The following is a 21,179-nucleotide window of genomic DNA, read 5'->3' as shown; positions in this document are numbered from 1 at the left end:
ACTTTGGGGGGGGTGAATAGTTATGCACGCTCAAGTTTTCTGTTTTTTTTGTCTTATTTCTTGTTTGTTTCACAATAAACAATATTTTGCATCTTCAAAGTGGTAGGCATGTTGTGTAAATGAAATTATACAAACCCCCAAAAAATCCGTTTTAATTCCAGGTTGTAAGGCAACAATATAGGAAAAATGCCAAGGTGGGTGAATACTTTCGCAAGCCACTGTATGCCCTGTATAGGAGGCGTTTTTGAAAACTGCTGTAAAGGACCGGAGTGTTTCTGTGCTGTCAGCCATGAATCATACTCATCATTTAGCAAGCCAGCCAGCCAGCAGAGGATTTAATGCGCTGAATGCTGATTGAAGAGCAGTCAGCCTCCGTGTTCTTCTTGTCTTGACTGGTTAAGGCTGTTCCCTATGACAACAGGACAGGTCTACTACACTGTAAGCCAAGACTGTAGTATGCTGGGCTGGGATTTTCAGCTGCTGCCTGGGCTGTAGGAGCAGCTGTGAGGCAGTTCATCTATTGTGTGTAGTGTGGGTCGCTCACAAAATCAATTTTAATTCCAGGTTGTAGGGCAACAAAATAGGAAAAATGCCAAGGGGGGTGAATACTTTCGCAAGCCACTGTACAACACTCCACGGAGTCGCACTGTTTATACAACACATGTAGTGCTCTGGTTTACACAGGTGGCTTATAAAACTGATTTGTTTCTTTTTTAACTCATTCAAACCTAAGTTCTACCATACCTATTTGAGGCATAGGGTGTGTTTGATGAGTGGGGTGTGTCTCCTGTCTGTACTGCAGTGATGCATTTCCTGGCAGGTCTGTGGTGACCAGACCTTCACCACATCACTTTGGATGCGTAGTAGAGGTCTTCACGGGTCCACCCGAACCCGAATATCCGAGACCCGACCTGGGACCCGAGCAGGGTCAAACATTTCCCTCGGGTCCGGGTTGGGTCCTGTTTGATTGTCATCAGGTCTATGTAACTATAGCTGATAGACACGAGTGGACCCGAATGGACCTGACCACGGCTCGGCATAGCCTAGAGCATATTTATTTTACGCTAATAAGGTGAATTTGTTGACTTATAGAAGGCCTAGCCAACATATAAAGACCTATTCGTTAACCAGAAGAGCAACTCGGGTACAATCGGGTCTGGTTTAGGTCTGGATGTCATTGGTTTCATTCGGGTTCGGGTCTGATTGTTCTTGGGTCCGTTCGTGTCTGGGTCCCCCTTTAAAAAAAATTATCAGGTCCGTTCGGGTCCGGGTATGATTGTCTTCGGGTCCGGGTCCAACTTTTTGGACCCGAGAAGTCATCTAATGCAGACTGCAACTTTGTCTGGTGGACTGTAACTGCATTTAATAAGATATACATTCTGCTCTTCCTGTATAGCCGGCAGCAGTAATGTAATCTGTGTTTATTCATGAGAGGGCAGATCTATCTCTTATAGCCAACGCCAGGGTGGCAGCAGTTGCTCTTTGAGGTCCGTCTGATGAGGTTTATTGGATTGTATCTAATGATTATCATAATAATGGCATCAAATACATGGCCAAGACTGGTGATTGCACTCGACAAGCCCTTCTGCTTTTTAAAGAAAAGCATCAAAGGGTCCCTCACAAACTGCTGCAGTGAAATAATTCTGCCTGAGATTCACTGAGAGCCTCTTAACATATTTCAGTCTGTTTCTCCCTCACTTTTTGTGTCGATGTTGAGATCTCTTGAGTTCCAAGAAAAAGATTGAGAGAAAAGAAAAGAAAAGATCCTCTAGTGAGAGGCTGGAAATAATGGTCTCTGCTCTGAGTTAGTGGTTGCATCCACTGCAGTGATTCAGGGGAGAAAAATGTGGCCTGTGTCTCTTTAAGAGCGCTGGCCTGTCTGCAGAATGCATCAGTCCTGTGGAGCAGACACAGGCCAGGAGGAGGGGGGTGGAAGGGAGGAGCGTGGGGTCCAGCGGAAGGAGGGAGAGGAGCAAGAGGGAACAGCCACAGTCTGGGCCTCCAGCCTTCTGGCTAGACTGCTGAAAGTTATTATTGAGTTCCTGTGCTGGGCCTCCCCTCCCTGTGGTATACTCCTCTCTGCTCGCTACTAGAGAGACAGACATAGACAGACAGACAGAAAGAAAGAGAAAGCTTACCATGCCCTTTCGCAATAGCCTTACATGCAACAAATAAAGTATAATTTTGTTTGATACTATGTGAGTGACCCACACTACACACAGATGAACTGCCTCACAGCTGCTCCTACAGCCCAGGCAGCAGCTGAAAATCCCAGCCCAGCATACTACAGTCTTGGGTTACAGTGTAGTAGACCTGTCCTGTTGTCATAGGGAACAGCCTTAACCAGTCAAGACAAGAAGAACACGGAGGCTGACTGCTCTTCAATCAGCATTCAGCGCATTAAATCCTCTGCTGGCTGGCTGGCTTGCTAAATGATGAGTATGATTCATGGCTGACAGCACAGAAACTCTCCAGTCCTTTACAGCAGTTTTCAAAAACGCCTCCTATACAGGGCATACAGTGGCTTGCGAAAGTATTCACCCGCCTTGGCATTTTTCCTATTTTGTTGCCTTACAACCTGGAATTAAAATTGATTTTTTGGGGGTTTGTATCATTTCATTTACACAACATACTTACCACTTTGAAGATGCAAAATATTTTCTATTGTGAAACAAACAAGAAATAAGACAAAAAAACAGAAAACTTGAGCGTGCATAACTATTCACCCCCCCCAAAGTCAATACTTTGTAGAGCCACCTTTTGCAGCAATTACAGCTGCAAGTCTCTTGGGGTATATCGCTATAAGCTTGGCACATCTAGCCACTGGGATTTTTGCCAATTTTTTAAGGCAAAACTGCTCCAGCTCCAGCTCCTTCAAGTTTGGATGGGTTCCGCTGGTGTACAGCAATCTTTAAGTCGTACCACAGATTCTCAATTGGATTGAGGTCTGGGCATTGACTAGGCCATTCCAAGACATTTAAATGTTTCCCCTTAAACCACTCGAGTGTTGCTTTAGCAGTATGCTTAGGGTCATTGTCCTGCTGGAAGGTGAACCTCCTTCCCAGTCTCAAATCTCTGGAAGACTGAAACAGGTTTCCCTCAAGAATTTCCCTGTATTTAGCGCCATCCATCATTCCTTCAATTCTGACCAGTTTACCAGTCCCTGCCGATGAAAAACATCCCCACAGCATGATGTTGCCATCACCATGCTTCACTGTGGGGATGGTGTTCTTGGGGTGTTAGGTTTGCGCCAGACACAGCGTTTTCCTTGATGGCCAAAAAGCTCAATTTTAGTCTCATCTGACCAGAGTACCTTCTTCCATATGTTTGGGGAGTCTCCCACATGCCTTTTGGCGAACACCAAACGTGTTTGCTTATTTTTTTCTTTAAGCGATGGCTTTTTTCTGGCCACTCTTCCGTAAAGCCCAGCTCTGTGCAGTGTACGGCTTAAAGTAGTCCTATGGACAGATACTCCAATCTCCACTGTGGAGCTTTGCAGCTCCTTCAGGGTTATCTTTGGTCTCTTGGTTGCCTCTCTGATTAATGCCCTCCTTGCCTGGTCCGTGAGGTTTGGTGGGTGGCCCTCTCTTGGCAGGTTTGTTGTGGTGCCATATTCTTTCAATTTTTTTTATAATGGATTTAATGGTGCTCCCAGAGATGTTTAAAGTTTCTGATATATTTTTATAACCCAACCCTGATCTGTACTTCTCCACAACTTTGTCCCTGTCCTGTTTGGAGAGCTCCTTGGTCTTCATGGTGCCGCTTGCTTGGTGGTGCCCCTTGCTTAGTGGTGTTGCAGACTCTGGGGCCTTTCAGAACAGGTGTATATATACTGATATCTTGTGACAGATCATGTGACACTTAGATTTGACACAGGTGGACTTTATTTAACTAATTATGTGACTTCTGAAGGTAATTGGTTGCACTAGATCCTATTTAGGGGCTTCATAGCAAAGGGGGTGAATACATATGCACGCACCACTTTTCCGTTATTTCATTTTTTGAAACAAGGTATTTTTTTCATTTCACTTCACCAATTTGGACTATTTTGTGTATGTCCATTACATGAAATCCAAATAAAAATCAATTTAAATTACAGGTTGTAATGCAACAAAATAGGAAAAACGCCAAGGGGGATGAATACTTTTGCAAGGCTTAAGAGATTTCGGAAAGGTAGATTTCAATTTGCAGTAAAAAATATATAGATCATTTTTCTATCCAATAAATGGTCTAGATTGTATACTGGGTGTTTTTAGAAATCACAGACAGAATAAACCTAGCAGTCTCTCTTCCTCTACCTTGTACTTAACACCAGTGAGAGCTCTAGTAGCTGTGTAGTGATAGAGTCTGCAGGCTCTTGGCAGCCGTCTATGATCACTGGTCAGAGCTCAGCCACCAGGTCAGAGTGGATTTGCTGGGAGAGAGTTTGGGGCCAGGACCCGGGGAGGCCGTGGAGCGATTACATACTTACACCGTGGCCTCTCCTCAGGCCTGTGCCTGCCTGGCTGGTTGCCTGTAATCCCCTTGCTGGGTCGCAGGCAGCATTAGGCCACAAAACGCCAGTGTCCTTACGGCTCAGAGCTGAGCTGAGAGAGACAGGAGACATTTATATAACGACTGTACTGGCCTGTCTGTCTGTTCTCCGGGCAGCTCTAAGCTCCAGCTAGCCTGTCTGAGTGACCGGGTTCCCTAGGGTCAGCTGTAGTGACCAGCTGCTGCCTCCTGCCCCGACCCTCCCCAACCTACTGTTCAGTGCTGTTGGCCTCAATACAGGTATACAGATTGAATACAGACCGCACCACATCACATCACGCACCTGAGGCTCACAGGAAAAATATGATGACATTTACCCCCCCCATCTCCTATACAGTACGTACGAGTGCACACATGTGCATGTGTTTATTTCAACATGTGTCTCGATTCATGGTTTCTGCAATCATACAGTCCCTGTTTTAAAACTGTCTTCATTCAGGGTCTGGGAGTGCTTGCTGCTCTGCTTGGGGAAAACCCTGGCATTGAAATGGGTATTTTGTAAAGTTCTGTTTGTTAAGTCAGAGCTTAGCTGTGCTCCACTGTTTTGTGGTTGCTATGGAGAAAAACACTGGCCCCAGATTCCGAAGAGTGTAATAAAATGATCCAGGAAAAAGACATTTCCAAGTATTTTCAGGGTCATGAAGCAGACAGAGCATTACTATGAATTGAGCGATGCTGTGGTCCGTCCAACCCCCCCCCCCCCCCACCCCCACCCCTTCCCCTAGCATTCCATTTTAGAACACTCGTATTTATTTTATGGAGGCTCCGAGACCAGTCCCTCTCACCCAAATTTCTTGTAAGCAGATCTTGCCTTCCTGTTAACGGGGGGAGGAGGGAGACAAGCCAAATGTGTAAGTATGGAATGTGCCATCTGAGGAACGGATGTTGTGGGTGGTTTTTATCCCTATTTCCTTGAGCAAGTGGAAACAAGTGAAATGCTATTTGATCTCTTTCGAATGTTACTGTACACACAAAGCAGCACTGTGTTCACCCTGTTACATTTAAGTCAACCTGCAAGTCGAGCATAAATGAGAAGGACATACACAGACTAGAAACCTTAATATATTTTGGAAAATTGGTCAGCAGTTACTTGGTAGCACACACACACACATAAACCCAGTGATTTTGGAGTAGTATTTTTTTCCTGGCACTCTTAATTTCCCCTCAGCCTCACAGCCACATGCTGAGGCTCCTTAGTCCTCTAAGTGGAGACCTTCACATTTAGAATGTTTCCTGTCATTCTGCATGGAGCCATTAGCACCCCTTCCACACTTTTGTTTGTTTTCTTCGAACAATGATTAAGAGGTTAAGAGGTTGTACTCAAAGCACAAAATAATAAAGCAATTCCGATCCTGTTTTCCAAGTCCCCCTCACATTTCTATCTCCAATCACACAAATACAGCCCCGTCTTCTAAAGCCACAATATCAGAGACTAAGAACTCATTGGAGTGCATTAGGGCAGGGAATTGCCAGGGACCTCACGAAAGTATATTATTATGATACTTCTGGCTGATACGATATGTATTGCGATTATCACGATTCTATATGTATTGTGATTTAATAATGTGATTTTATTGCGATTCGATGAGAAAACAAGTTTTGATCAGTCATGGTAATAAAAGTGCTGAAAACAAATTGGCTCTTTATTTAAAAAGATGGAGAACAAGCTATGAAGGAAAAATACTGGAGTTTTGGTGCAGGTACAGCCAACTAGCGCAAAAATAATATTGCGATATTGTCAAAACGATACGATATATCGTCATAAATAATATCCCGATATGTAACTATCAATTTTTTTCCAGCATCACTTGAGTGCATATAATGTATTTGGACCCGTTGGGGAGCCTGCACTGGGACAGAATAGCCGGAATGTCGTCTATACATTTCTATAGGATTTATCACCTTGGTTCAGCCAATTACCTCAAGCCCAGTTCCCAGTGCAGACACTGGGTCAGTGAAATTACATCATATGGGACCCTGAGCAGTGACCCTAACTTCACCCCACCCTCTTACACAGTTTTTATGACCCCCTCAACCCCATCCCCCGGCCTGTCCCGCCCCCTCGTACCTCTTAACCTCTCCCTGGCATTCATCCTCTTTTTCCTCCTCCCAAATAAACCTGCCACCTGCCCAGCTCCCCATTGGCCTGCCAGGGACCATGTGGTCATGGGGCTCAGTTTACCAGCTCAGGACTAACCTCAGGTCAGCTGCCCAAGTACTGTTCTCTCTACCTTCTCTAGCTCATGTTTCACCACTGTTGGCTATTTGTATTTTGTTGATTTCATTTCTTGGCCATTTCTAATCCAGGCATTTGATGAATTGCAGCTACTTGCTAGATGACAGTAACAATGATGATTTACTATAAAATGGCATAGAACGTTTTGGACATGTGTGCAAGAAAAATCGAATAGATGGCACCAGCAGTCAGTTGGCCAGTTGCAGGACCTATCTGTGCAGAGTGCTCTGGAGTCTACTTTCTAGACTGATCGATGGGCGGCTGGGTGGGGAGACAGCCAGATTATGGCAGGATAAATAGAGACTGAGGGTATGGCACAAGCAATCCTTCAGACTCTTTCAGACACAATGGATTCTGGGAAGCAGGTTGCTTCCCATGTTGACTCTTTCTCCTCACATAACATTCACATAGTGGGGACTTGACACAAGAGTGCTGAAAAATTCTGCAAGAAAAATGTAAGAAAAAAGGAGGCATACTCGACACTCACAACATAACGTCTCCATCCCTTTTCATTGTTGTCAGAGTGAGGTTTAGTTCATTTTGAGTGAGTGCAAAACCCAGCACCTCAGTCCAACAGCCAGATGATGTCAGACAGGGGTGTCATTATCACACTTAACTCTGTGCCTGTCCATTTGGCCTGTCAATCACTCAGACAACAGAGGGCCAATCCCCATTTCACTAAGTAGCAGTCTCCCTATCATCAATCATCCAGCCCTCCACTTGAAACACTGTACTGTAGTGTATAGATGGTGTAGCTGCTCTGTTTGGGAGAGTTCTAACTTCCTAATGGAATTGCCTGGTACCTGGTGTGTGATATAATGGTCTGTGTATTCTAGCTGTAACTATTTGGGTTGCGGAGAGGTTATTCAGTAGGGTGTCCACCCACTCTGCCCAGAGTGGGTGAAAATGCGCTTTGGTGATGATATTTCTCTTCCTTATGTTTTAAATACAGTTTACCAAGACAAATATCATTATTCATGTTCTGAATCGTTCAGTGGGGTCTTTCTCTAACATATCATTAACATTATATCCAAAAAGTTTGGTTTCGTAACCTATTACATCTGATAATAAGCACCGAGCTCGCATGTTGTGGTGGTAGTCTGTTTCCACGGTGCGCAAAAAGAGAAATTAACATGACACGAACTGAATTAAACGTAAAAGGATTTGAAAATAAAAAGCTGCCGGTACGCTCAGTGCTCCATTCACATTTCACAGAGATACGCTTGTTTTTGTGAGAAATCTTCAAAAAAGAAAATGGATTTCGCATTAATATGAAAAGGGTATTCTAAAATATGAAAATACTACATGTCATGTTTTATGTCCTCCGGATTCGAGAAGAAAGATGACGAGTTCAACGGTCAGTTAGCCTTAATCTTAATCCTCGCACAGCCTCCAGCCTAGCTGACTAAATGCTATTTTCCAGATTTTTGACCAGATTTTTCTCTGGCCTCCATTGAATTATTCACCCTAATTTTGGACATCCTGCAAGGGTAAAAACTCCAATAACCTTTGAACGGATTATGATAGAGAAATTAGGTTTGGACCATTGGTTTTCTTAGAGGAGTATTTATTTTACCCATTGGTCAGAATATGCGTTTTTAATCGTGTTTCGGCCTTCTTTGCCTTGGTATTAGTACTAATCTGTGGGATTAAAACTCAGGCAGTCCAACACTGGATTTACTGTCTCTTGATGGTGGCTGTGTCCTTACTGCTACTACAGAAGAGCAGACAGTCTTTCATGTTGAATGGCCAGATTGACTAATCTGTGGAAATGCAGGTTCTCAGGCAGGACACGTTAGGGGATGGGGGGGATGATGGGTTCTTTGTGTGCATTATTTAGCCTAGTTTCTCACTGGAACTGGGTGGAATTATTCTCATCAATGGAAAAGATATTGCTCTGACTGAATGTGCATTATTGTCATAGGTAGAAGAGCTCACTAATCCGGACTGTGAATCATATGCATAAAATACAATTTGATATATTGGACTGATATTACAATCATCTGCAAAGTAGGTATAAACGTGCCGGTAGCTCTTTAAGAAATTGTCGTTTGTGTGTAGAATGGGTTGAATCCTAACTGAATCCTAACATCAATGCATCATTTTCAGTAGGTTTACATTGACAGTGTGCATTTTGCCCTATGAGAGCCTTAATGCCGTATTATAAAGGAATGTTATAAAGGGTTGGTCATCTTTCTTCCTCTTGTTAACCAACCATCATCCCCTTTGGCTTCCTGGTTAGCACTGCAGCTGTTCCTGCATTATAAGTGTGCTAAATGTGAATAGAAGCATAAATGCATGTGTGTGGGCGTGTGTATGTGTGTGTGTGTGTGTGTGTGTGTGGGCGTGTGTGTGTGTGTGTGTGTGTGTGTGTGGGCGTGTGTGTGTGTGTGTGTGTGTGTGTGTGTGTGTGTGTGTGTGTGTGGTATCTCAATTGCACACAAGCACAGTACTGTATGTTCTAGCACATAAAACCAATAATGCACTGTTTAATTTTCCAATGCGACAGACACAGTCCATATGGGCTGCTCCGACAGGCATTCTGTGAATTTGACACTATGTCTGTCTAAATATACACCACTCACGGAACACGTTTCATGTCCAAAGATATCTGGGACTCAGAACCATACCAAACATGCTCATACTAATAACATGTCATCTGTGGGGATATCTTTGTCATGTCATTTTTAGCCATGTTTGGATAAGGCCTACAGCTCTTGGAATAACTAACCAGCCCGCTTCCTTTAGTGAAATCCCCCTCCTCTGTTCTATCTAGGAGACCAGCTGTTTTAGACATAATGAGAAAGCGGGTACAGACATGTGATGTTGTTTTGGTTGCTATATTTGACCTGTATTGGATTTGCTTCCTCCTAGTTACGCTGTCTGTTGCCTGCCTGGGACATTAGAGGAGTCCACTGTTGTCCGGCTCACTCCTGCTCTACATGGAAATGTTATTTATGAATGTATTTGGATGTAGGCCTAGAGTAATGGGTCTCTATTTCTCTCAGTGTTGTGTCAGTAGGACCTATTTTGGTTCTGTTGTTTTAACATTTGTGTAGTTCAGTCCTTGAGCTGTTCTTGTCTATTCATGTTCTGTATTTTGTCATGTTTCATGTTTTGTGTGGACCCCAGGAGAGTAGCCATATGTAATGAACAGACCAGGTCTCAGTCTGTCCAGTCTTCAGCTCAGACCTATCTGAGTCTCAATCCCAAAGACAATTAGGACAATCCAATCAAGGTTGCTTTGCTGCCCCACTTTAGCTCAGACAATGTGAATTAGAAAGGGAAGTAGCCTAGACAGCGCTGAATGATAAGGGAGGATTCTGAAGTCTAGACACTCAGAAGTTTGGTAGCATTGTGCATTGTATTTAGGCATGGTGCATGCACATGTACGTCTGACACCAATCAGCTAAACCCAGCCCAGCTGTCATTTAGGAGGTGACCACCAGGCTTAAGCTAAATCATGGGACCGTCCTTCCTACACGGACATACCATGAGCACTGAAAAGAGGCCTATAGACCTATAGGCTTCCCCCTCACACCCCAACCCACCCCAGCCCTGGCTCAGACCTCTCTGCCAGAGAGGAAGGGGCGACGCGAGAGGTTTCACTCTCGCCAAAATCTGTTGAATAATAATAATAATAATAATATGCCATTTAGCAGACGCTTTTATCCAAAGCGACTTACAGTCATGCGTGCATACATTTTTGTGTATGGGTGGTCCCGGGGATCGAACCCACTACCTTGGCGTTACAAGCGCCGTGCTCTACCAGCTGAGCTACAGAGGAAAATAAACCCAATGCGTTTCTATGGGTTTATTTAGGACCCAAGCTTGTCGCCTGCCTTCCCGCCTTTGGGACAACGACTCCCATTGTTAGGGTGGAGCATCTGGTTATTATATACAGATCTCTGCTTCTGCCCACTCTCATACGTCCCACTAAGGCTGTTTCCCGGGTGAGCTCTGCCAGTTGGTGTGCCCTTGAGCGAGACAGAGCCCTTCTAAGCACACTCAGATCTAGGGATTACAGTGAGGGGTTTAGTAGGGGAAAGGAGTCTGAAATGCGAAACTGTTGTGTCTTGTTGCTGTGTATTTAATGCAATGCGATCATGCAGCATGCTGTGGTATTGTGTGACGGAAGCCCGGGGAAGTTCAGCTGGGGAAACTATTTTTGGCCTGACTGAGTGCACTCCTGTGTTTTGTTTTTAGATAATTCCATTTGAGATTTTAGTTTGTGCATCAGCAAATGCTAAAGGATTAGAAGTTTTATCACTGCTTTCACAGCCAATAGCGTGACAGACATGAAACATTCAAACAACGAGCAGCTGGGACTGATTAAATTAAATTGATCGTACCCACATTGTACTTTAAATTTAACCTAGATATACAGTGCATTCAGAAAGTTTTCAGACCCCTTGACCTTTTCCACATTTTATTACATTCCAGCCTTATTCTAAAATAACACAATACCCCATAATGACAAAACGAAAACAGGTTTTTATAATGTTTTGCACATGTATTTAGTATTCAGACCCTTTTGAGGTGCATCCTGTTTCCATTGATCATCCTTGAGATGTTTCTACAACTTGATTGGAGTCCACCAATCAATTCAATTGATTGGACATGATTTGGAAAGGTATACACATGTCTATATAAGGTCCCACAGTTGACAGTGCGTGTCAGAGCAAAAACCAAGCCATGAGGTCAAAGGAATTGGCCATAGAGCTCCGAGACAGGATTGTGTCGAGGCACAGATCTGGAGAAGGGTAACAAAACATTTCTGCAGCATTGAAGTTCCCCAAGACTCTTCCTAGAGCTGGCCGCCCAGCCAAACTGAGCAATTGGTCAGGGAGGTGACCAAGAACCTGATGGTCACTGTGACAGAGCGCCAGAGTTCCTCTGTGGAGATGGGAGAACCTTCCAGAAGGACAACCATCTCTGCAGCACTCCACCAATCAGGTCTTTATTGTAGAGTGGCCAGACGGAAGCCACTCTTCAGTAAAAGGCACATGACAGCCCACTTGGAGTTTGCCAAAAGGCACCTAAAGGACTCTCAGACTATGAGAAACAAGATTCTTTGGACTGATGAAACCAAGATTGAACTCTTTGGCCTGAATTCCAAGCATCACGTCTGTAGGAAACCTGGCACCATCCCTGTGGTGAAGCATGGTGGTGGCAGCATCATGCTGTGGGGATGTTTTTCAGCGGCAGGGACTGGGAGACTAGTCAGGATGGAGGGAAAGATGAACGGAGCAAAGTACAGAGAGATCCTTAATGAAAACCTGCTCCAGAGCGCTCAGGACCTCAGACTAGGGCGAAGGTTCACCTTCCAACAGGACAATGACCCTAAGCACACAGCCAAGACAACGCAGGAGTGGCTTCGGGACAAGTCTCTGAATGTCTTTGAGTGGCCCATCCAGAGCCCGGACTTGAACCCGATCGAACATCTCTGGAGAGACCTGAAAATAGCTGTGCAGTGACGCTCCCATTCAACCTGACAGAGCTTGAGAGGATCTGCAGAGAAGAATGGGAGAAACAAATACAGGTGTGCCAAGCTTGTAGCGTCATACCCAAGAAGACTCGATGCTGTAATCGCTGCCAAAGGTGTTTCAACAAAGTACTGAGTAAAGGGTCTGAATACTTATGTAAATGTGATATTTCAGTTATTTAACAATTTAATCCATTTTAGAATAAGGCTGTAACATAACAAAATGTGGACAAAGTCAAGGGGTCTGAATGCTTTCCGAATGCACTGTATATTAGAGTTGCCATAGCATTTTGCAGTTCTCACCCAGCAGTTTGCATTTTACCATAATACTTCCAAGCTAAAATAATTTGTTGATTGGGCCTGTAGTTGGATCAATACACTCAGTCAATCAGTCATTGCTTATTATTAGATCCATGTCAAATTAAGTAAAACAACATTTCCATCTTCTATCACGCTCCAATTGGCATCTATTGGCGAAATACCATTCTAACTATTCTAACGGTCAGATAGTCCACTTGGAATACATGATGGTTATGTTGTGTTGACAGTTAAAGCGCTGTTAGGAGGATTTGCCATGTGGATATTTGCTCAGCATGAGCTTATCACTGTATTACCACACTATTAAATGACCGTCATTTCCAGACAAAGCATGTCTGCTTTGCCCTGGGCACTGTTAGCCCCTGTTTAGCCTACAGGTTTACTTTGAAATGGTCCCCCCATTATGGCTCCTCAAAGAAATGTCCTACAGTTGAAAAGGACATTGCTTGAATGGACTCTTTAAGAGGAGGCTGTACTTGGCCATCAAGTATACATTCCTCCAGCTCAGTGCTTCCTCTGTGGTCCCACTCCCCCCCTCCCAGCCCGTCCCCTCCCTCGCACTCACCACTCCGTTCCCACAGGGGCCCTGGCCAAAGCAAACTCCTGCGAGGAAGTCTCCCCCTCCCTTTTCTCTCCCTCCTTATTTCTCTCCTTCTCTCTCTCCCTTCACTCACTCCATCCTAAGAGGGGCCATGTTGGGTAGTTTAGGCCAGGATTGCATTGAGGAGTCCGGTGAGGGTAATGTAGTCATGGCATGTGGTGTGCAGCCAGGCCAGGAGGATGTATGAGGAGAGTGTTATGTCTCTGACGCTGTGTCTGTGTGGCCTTGTTATGGCTGTGATGTGGTGCTGAGTAAAGCCTGTGTGGCTCCTCTCATGTGAGATCAATGTCAGATTTAGCCAGCAGGTCCCTTGTGGTGTCTGGGAGGGTCTGTTTTCTAACTCTGTTATGTCTAGGGCTCAACGTTTTCCTGGAGCTGCAAACCTCAGGGTAGGAATAGTACCAGACAGACAGACTTTGTTGGGAAAACAACAGCAATGGCAGTAATTACAGACTCCGGTTTTGACCACTCTCCGCTTTTTAGAAAAACACTGGCCTTGAGTGAGGCAGGTGAGGGGTCGAGTCATCGTGGTCAGCTGGAGGTCTGGGTAAATGTCCCTGAGCACTAACCTCAGTGTCTGCTGCCTCAGTGTGTGTGTGGTTAGACACTTAGAGAGGAGACAGATGTGTGAGTCAGGGAGGGAGACATGAGATGAGTGTCCAGACAACCACAGTCATGCCCTATGCCTTGTGATAACACAACTGCTGTATGATTATAGCTTTATGGGCCAGAGGCACAGCAGAAATGACAGGGTTGTGTAGCATGTTTTAGTCTGAGCGCCATCGTACAGTAGACTGAGGCAGGCAATGCAGTGTGAGACCTGCCTGACTGACACCCTCCCCTTGGGTTACATTGCCAGAACCACACACTGCTTCTAAGCTCATCAGAACTGTGGGACAGGATTCATTTACACCAAAGCTGTCAGTCAGTACCAAACGCCTGTGTAGTATATACTTTTGTGTTATTTTTATGGGGTGGCAGGTAGCCTAGCGTTTAAGAGTGTTGGGCCAGTAACCGAAAGGTCACTGGTTCAAATGCCCGAGCTGAATAAGTGAGAAATCTGTCGACGTGCCCTTGAGCAAGGCACTTCATCCTAATTGCTCCTCTAAGTCGCTCTGAATAAGAGTGTCTGCGAAATGGCAAAAATGTAAATGATACATCCACAGTATATTCAGTAATGATTTCAGTTGAATCATCCATTGAAAAGAGGATTCATTGTGGATTCTTTGAGGGAGAATGTCATAGCGGTATGATAACTCACAGGTCCGGGCAGGCCTCTCTCACTGCCTAGGTAAACATATCCTCATCCTGACAAGTGCAGACCTGAGGGCAGGGGCTAGATTACTCCGTCTCACTACCGAAGCCTGGAGAGCTGCACACACACATAACACCGCCACTTCCTGGACCACTTTTACATGGCCAAACCTTCCACTATGTGTGAGTCTCAATTGCTCAGTGAGAGACAGAGAGAGAAAATGAGATGTTAGGTTAGCTAGTCATGTCTTAATCTGAAAATGTATGCACTCGCTCTGGATAAGAATCTGCTAAATGACTCAAATGCATAAAGATGTTAATGTAATCTTGCTCAACAGAGCGAATCGGGAAACATTGCGTGAGTCCACGATCCGTGCTGAGGCGCAGCAGCACCGGCAGAACGTTTCACTCCAGTTGTCCATCAGATTCCAGAACCACTACTCTCTGCTCTCTCAGCCCTCTCTCCCACACAGAACAGAGAGTAGCTCCACTGCACCTGATGGCGCCTCTCGTCCCCAGCCCCAGAGCCTAGACGCACACAAACAGAGCCCCCAGCTCACAGCCAGACCTCACTCTCATAGAAACGTCTACTGTCCCCCACACTATACTGCCCTCACACACTGGATTAGGGCCACTAGCTGATTTTAGATGGATGACAGTATTTGGACACATGGTTGTTTCTCTGACATTCACCTCTAGTTGGATGATTCCAATTACGGTATCAAACACCTCTGAAGGGGATGTTGTGTAAAAATATTTAAATGATCTATGGAATATAAGTGTGTTACAGACTACTCCAGTAGATTCAGATGTTGATCATTAATAGTCTCTTTCGTATATATCTTTCTCTTCTACCTATAGTCTCACAGCCCAGTTCCAGCCAAGAAGTTCAAACTGGAGAAAGTACACTCTCCATCAGCTGACAAAGAGAAGCAACCCGATTGGCTACAATCTCGATCAAAGTCAGGGAACAAGGTTTGTAGCTCATGTTCTCTATTGATTGTGATTAATGTGATTTGCTGTAAGGTTAAGGATCAGGGCAATCCTATACAGAGAGTCATTGTCTAAATGACTGTGTTACCTTATACATATGAGCCCTGTAATTCAGTCAGTTAATTACGTTGACAATAGTCTCTTTACAAACCAGTCTACCTTATGCAATATGATTACACTGTACCTTTCCAGGGATGTTTTTCGAATTCCCTGTTTCATAACTGTATTATAATGTATGAATTCTATCTCTTTCTAGGATCTGAAACCGGTCCAGCTGAAACAGAGGCCATCAGCCTTCCGCCCCTGGTCCCCCAGAAGTCCATCTGCTGAGAAGCAGAAGTTTACCAGTCACAATGAGATGTGAGTCAGAGACTGTCATGCTGTCATAGTTTCACTCATCAATTTCACCACACCACAGTAAAGGATTGTCAGTCTTTAACCCATTGAGGTAACATTCCTAAGGAATTATAATATAACAATGACCAATAACCACATTTTCATCCGTTGCTATGATGTCTTACTATATATTGTTGAACTAAATGAGGTAACTTGTATTTTCTTGTCATAACAGATCAAACCACAAAAACGTGGACACGTCTGCCCCAGCTCCGTTGACCTACCAGAGAGAGGAGCAGGCCACAGTGGGCCACAGCCAGGCTCCAGGCAGGGGAGACCAGCACATCAGCTCCAGACCAGCCCCACAGTGTGGAGACTCACAGCCTGGGCCCAGACCTGTCCATATCAACAGCAACACAGCCAACGGTGTGGAGGACATGGAGACTGACGGGGAGATTGAGGTGGATGACTGTGATGACTGTGAGTATGACACACTGTTGTTCAGACATTCTGTAAGAGAAATAGGACACTAGGACAAAGATTACTCCCAACACTCAAGGACAGCCAACCTAACCCGAGCTTATATGGCAGCAAGAAGTAGGCTATGGTTAGTTTGCCTGATCCCTGTGAGGGGGTGCCATCTAGTGGCTGGTCTGTGCAGCACAGAGCACACAGAGCTGTCTCAATTCACAGGATTTTACTCAGCAGTAGATGTCACTGCTGTTCCAATACTTTTTTAGGCTTCACCCTATGAACATACTGTTTTATTTTTCTGTCTTTCAGACCCACCATCGGTCCCCTCCTTGGCATCCCCTCCCTCTGCCTGCTCCAGTGTGTCCTGGACCCTGACCCCCCAGACCACCATGAGGCCCCTGGAGGGCCCAGTCCGGCTGGTATTACCAGGGGCACCTCCATGCCCAGAGCTGGACACACTGAGACAGACCCTGTATGGCGGTTTGGACTCCAAGGATGCCAGGGAGAAGTTCCTGCAGGAGATTGTTAAGATGAGAGTGAAGCAGGAGGAGAAACTGGGGGCAGCGCTGCAGGCCAAACGCGGTCTTCAGCAGGTAAACCTCCCACTCAAGATCCAAAATGGCCGCCTTTTGGCACAAAAATGTAATCTGTTTCTTTATGTGTACAATGTGTTTTTTATGACACAATCTTTAGGACACAACAGATTATTAACAATTTTTTTCACCCACAGGAGCTGGATTTTGTGAGGGTGTCCAAGAAGGGCCGTCTTCGAGAGGCCATCGAGGCCAAGCGCAACCTGAGGAAAGAGATAGAACGCCTGCGCATGGAGTGGGACAGGAAGATGAGGGAGGCGGACGAGTCCCGTGGCCATCTGAAAAGAGAGCTGGAGAGAGAGAGACAAATACGAGTCTGCGACAAAGGCTGTGAGGCTGAACGCCTGCGAGCCAAGTACTCCACACAAGTAAGACCAAGATCCTTATAATATAGCCTGCATACATAGGTTATCACACAGAAAGAATCACACACACACATACAAAATGAAGAACAGTTGAGTCACTGTATGTGCTTCCTGACTGATGTGTATGTTCCTTTTCAGATTGAGGAGCTGCAGGTTCAGCTGCAGCAGGCGGATGCGGACCGAGAGCAGCTGAGAGAGGAGCTGCAGCAGGAGAGGGAGGCGCGGCAGAGCCTGGAGAGGGTGGTCAAGGACCTGCAGGCTCAGCTGGGAGGCCCACAGGACACCCCCATGACACCCCAACACACTAACCCAGAGACACACAGACAGACACAACTTCCAAATGGATCCTAAAGATGCATGCAGTAGACAGTGTGTAGTTGGAGACGTAATGCAAGAGGGTGGATACAGACTGCACTGCGCCTCTTGTTAAGGAAACGAAATTCACCAAATGAAAGATGTTTGTAGGAGCGAAGGCAAGAGGTTTTCATAGAATGAAAAATAAATATTCTGGTTACTGATATGATAGAAATATACATTATTATAATAATATATGAACTTCATAAGATGAACTGGATAGACGCATGAATACGCATGTTGTACAGCCTACAGAAGAGAAAAACTCAATTGAAGACACCTCACAAGTGACTTTAGAGCCCTCAGTCAGATCCCTGAAGCTGTTCAAGGATTTTATTTTGGTATAAGCTATTTAAAATGTACAAATATAGCTACATAGTGTTACTTGAATATATAGGGAAAAGAGAAGTGATTGTTTTCATGAAATGACAGTAGCAGATGTAACTCTTGCTAGTGCCACAGAATCTCGGTACACTTTAAGGTATTACAAAGCCACTGGAAACAATGGACACCAGTATACCACTATTTACTTTTTTCAATCAATCAGTTTGCTTAAATCAAATGTTTTCTTCTTTTTTTTGAGGATGTACAGGAAATGTTGCATCATCAATACTGCTATCCTACAGGCAACGCTCACATACATACATATTTACACATTCACATTCGAACATATACATGTATGTGCCAGCTTCTCTACCGTGTGTATTTGTGTTCTTGTATTTAAAGCCTGAAGTATTGGGGATTATGTGGCCTGGAATCAGTTCCACCCACCTTTTGTTCTCATCTTAAATCTTTTATGAAAGTGCTACTTTTTACCATTCTTATTCCTTACACAACTTAATTAGTCTTTTTGAAAATTGTTTTTTGAGATACAGTATATTGTGTATGAAACCAAACCATGTGACAAATGTTTAAATGTGCTTGCCCATGCTAGAATGGAGTTCTGCCCCGTAAATCTAATGTTACCCACATTAAACACCTTTGATATAGCTTTCTCTTTGGTGAATTGAGGTATTTCAGTACTGTAAAATAATTTATATTCCGAAATAATTTGCTGCTTGTCAACTATAAACATTAATTTCTTGTTACTGGTTTTAGGGCTCTTTGAAAAAGCAACATGTGCAGTTTCAATGAACAACAGTTCTACATATATATACAAAATATGGATATATATTTTTGTACTTTACGAAAGGAATTGCACTTTTTAAAAAGAAAATTGCGTTGTGCATTTAACTCCCTCATGTTTTTCAACTCACAAATGAACATGAACATAGAATTGAACAACACTTTCATTCAATGACCTCTTATGTAAATACAATGTTTAAGGATGATATTGTAAATAAGATATTTGTCAATACGTTTGCTTGCTTCACACTTAAATTGCATATGAATATTATTTTGGCTCTTACTTGAAACCAATAGAAACTCTATATTTGAAATGTTGATATTATAGTTTCATTATTGTTTCCTTCGATATCATCTGAAATCAATGGGCATTTAATAGAATGGATTATGGTTATCTTATTTGATGTATTGTAAGGTGTCTACCAAAACCCAGACCAATAATTTTACCTGAAGACGATATCTCACCATCAACTGCTTTATCCAACTTATCAGACAATGCTAAAGCTCCTATTAGAATATTATTTCCTAGGTGCCATCTTATGTATTGTAGAATAAAATACTTTTATGTTTTATGTATCAGTTACTTGTATTATCTCCCACTGAATACCTGTTGGGTACAATGTACTAGCAATATACATTGTGTTTATGCTCTTTAATGTAGTTTTGGTTTGGAAGTGAGGTTTGTTTTTGCCGCTTGTTTCAATGTTTATTTTTTCTTTGGAAAAACTGTGTTACCCATTAAAATCAAATCAACCATATTCATGAGGGTGTTTTATGTTTTATTACAGTCAATGAGTTACACAAAGTGTAACACCATTATCAAGTTTCAAGTTGTATTAGTTGTATTAGTGCCTTCAGAAAGTATTAATATCCCTTGACTTATTCCACATTGTTGTTTTACAGCCTGAATTCACAGGGATATATTCTCAACCATCTACACACAATACTCCATAATAACAAAGTGAAAACATGTTTTTTGAAAACGAAATAGAGAAATATCTCATTGACATAAGTATTCACACCCCTGAATCAATACATGTTAGAATCACCTTTGGCAGCGATTACAGCTGTGAGTCTTTCTGGGTAAGTCTCTAAGAGCTTTGCACACATGGATTGCACAAAACTTGCCCATGATTCATTTCAAAATTCTTCAAGCTCTGTCAAATTGGTTGTTGATCATTGCTAGACAACCATTTTCAAGTCTTGCCATAGATTTTCAAGCAGATTTAAGTCAAAACTGTAACTTGGCCGCTCAGGAACATTCACTGTCTTCTTGGTAAGCAACTTCAGTGTAGATTTGGCCTTGTGTTTAAGGTTATTGTCCTCCTGCTGAAAGGTGAATTCATCTCCCAGTGTTTGGTGGAAAACAGACTGAACTAGGTTTTCCTCTAGGATATTGCCAGTGCTTAGCTCCATTCCGTTTATTTTGTATCCTGAAAAACTCCCCAGTCCTTAACAATTACAAGCATACCCATAACATGATGCAGCCACCACTATGCTTGAAAATATGGAGAGTGGTACTCAATAATGTGCTGTATTGGATTTGCCCCAAACATAACACTTTGTATTCAGGACAAAAAGTTAATTGCTTTGGCCACATATTTTATTACTTTAGTGGCTTGTTGCAAACAGGATGCATGTTTTGGAATATGTTTATTCTGTACAGACTTCCTTCTTTTCCCTCTGTCAATTAGGTTAGTATTGTGTAGTAACTACAATGTTGATCCATCCACAGTTTTCTCCTATCACAGCCATTAAACTCTGTAACTGTTGTAAAGTCACCATTGGCCTCATGGTGAAATCTCTGAACAGTTTTACTTCCTCTCTGGCAACTGAGTTAGGAAGGACGCCTGTATCTTTGTAGTGACTGGGTGTATTGATACACCATCCAAAATGTACTTGATAACTTCACCATGCTCAAAGGGATATTCAATGTCTGCCTTTTTAATTTTTGCCCATCTACCAGTAGGTGCCCTTCTTTGCAAAGCATTGGAAAACCTCCCTGGTCTTTTGTGGTTGAATCTGTGTTTCAAATTCACTGCTAGACTGAGGGACCTTAAAGATAATTGTATGTGTGGGGTACAGAAATGAGGTAGTCATTCAAAAGTCATGTTAAACACTATTATTGCACACAGAGTGAGTCCATGCAACTTATTATGTGACTTGTTAAGCACATTTTTACTCCTGAACTTATTTAGGCTTGCCATAACAAACGGATTGAATACTTATTGACTCAATACATTTTTTCTTAATTTGTAAACATTTCTAAAAACATAATTCCACTTTGACATTATGGGGTATTGTGTGTAGGTCAGTGAAAAAAAATCTAAATTTAATCCATTTTAAATTCAGGCTGTAACACAACAAAATGTGGAAAAAGTTAAGGGGTATGAATACTTTCTGAATGCATTGTACGGGATACGCATGGTATACATCTTCCAGCTAAATGCTTACTTGCAGGTTCCTTCTCGACAAAGCAACAACAATAATAAATACGAAAAGATAAGAATAC

The 21,179-nt window shown here is 43.4% G+C and overlaps 1 protein-coding gene across 1 annotated transcript in view; it reads left to right on the top strand.

Moving 5' to 3' along the window:
- skib (v-ski avian sarcoma viral oncogene homolog b) overlaps positions 1–19,425 on the top strand; it is a 39,378-nt gene extending 19,953 nt beyond the window's left edge. Inside the window, exons 2-7 of the mRNA XM_041892791.2 lie at positions 15,289–15,402; positions 15,677–15,780; positions 15,992–16,236; positions 16,540–16,823; positions 16,961–17,191; positions 17,327–19,425. Coding sequence (XP_041748725.1) covers positions 15,289–15,402; positions 15,677–15,780; positions 15,992–16,236; positions 16,540–16,823; positions 16,961–17,191; positions 17,327–17,539 — 1,191 coding nt within the window. The 3' untranslated portion in view covers positions 17,540–19,425. The remainder of the gene's footprint in view (positions 1–15,288; positions 15,403–15,676; positions 15,781–15,991; positions 16,237–16,539; positions 16,824–16,960; positions 17,192–17,326) is intronic.
- The last annotated feature ends 1,754 nt before the right edge of the window (positions 19,426–21,179 follow it).

Source organism: Coregonus clupeaformis, chromosome 12, assembly GCF_020615455.1.
Source record: "Coregonus clupeaformis isolate EN_2021a chromosome 12, ASM2061545v1, whole genome shotgun sequence".
NCBI lineage: Eukaryota > Metazoa > Chordata > Actinopteri > Salmoniformes > Salmonidae > Coregonus > Coregonus clupeaformis.
This window is presented reverse-complemented; position numbering and strand designations above follow the sequence as displayed.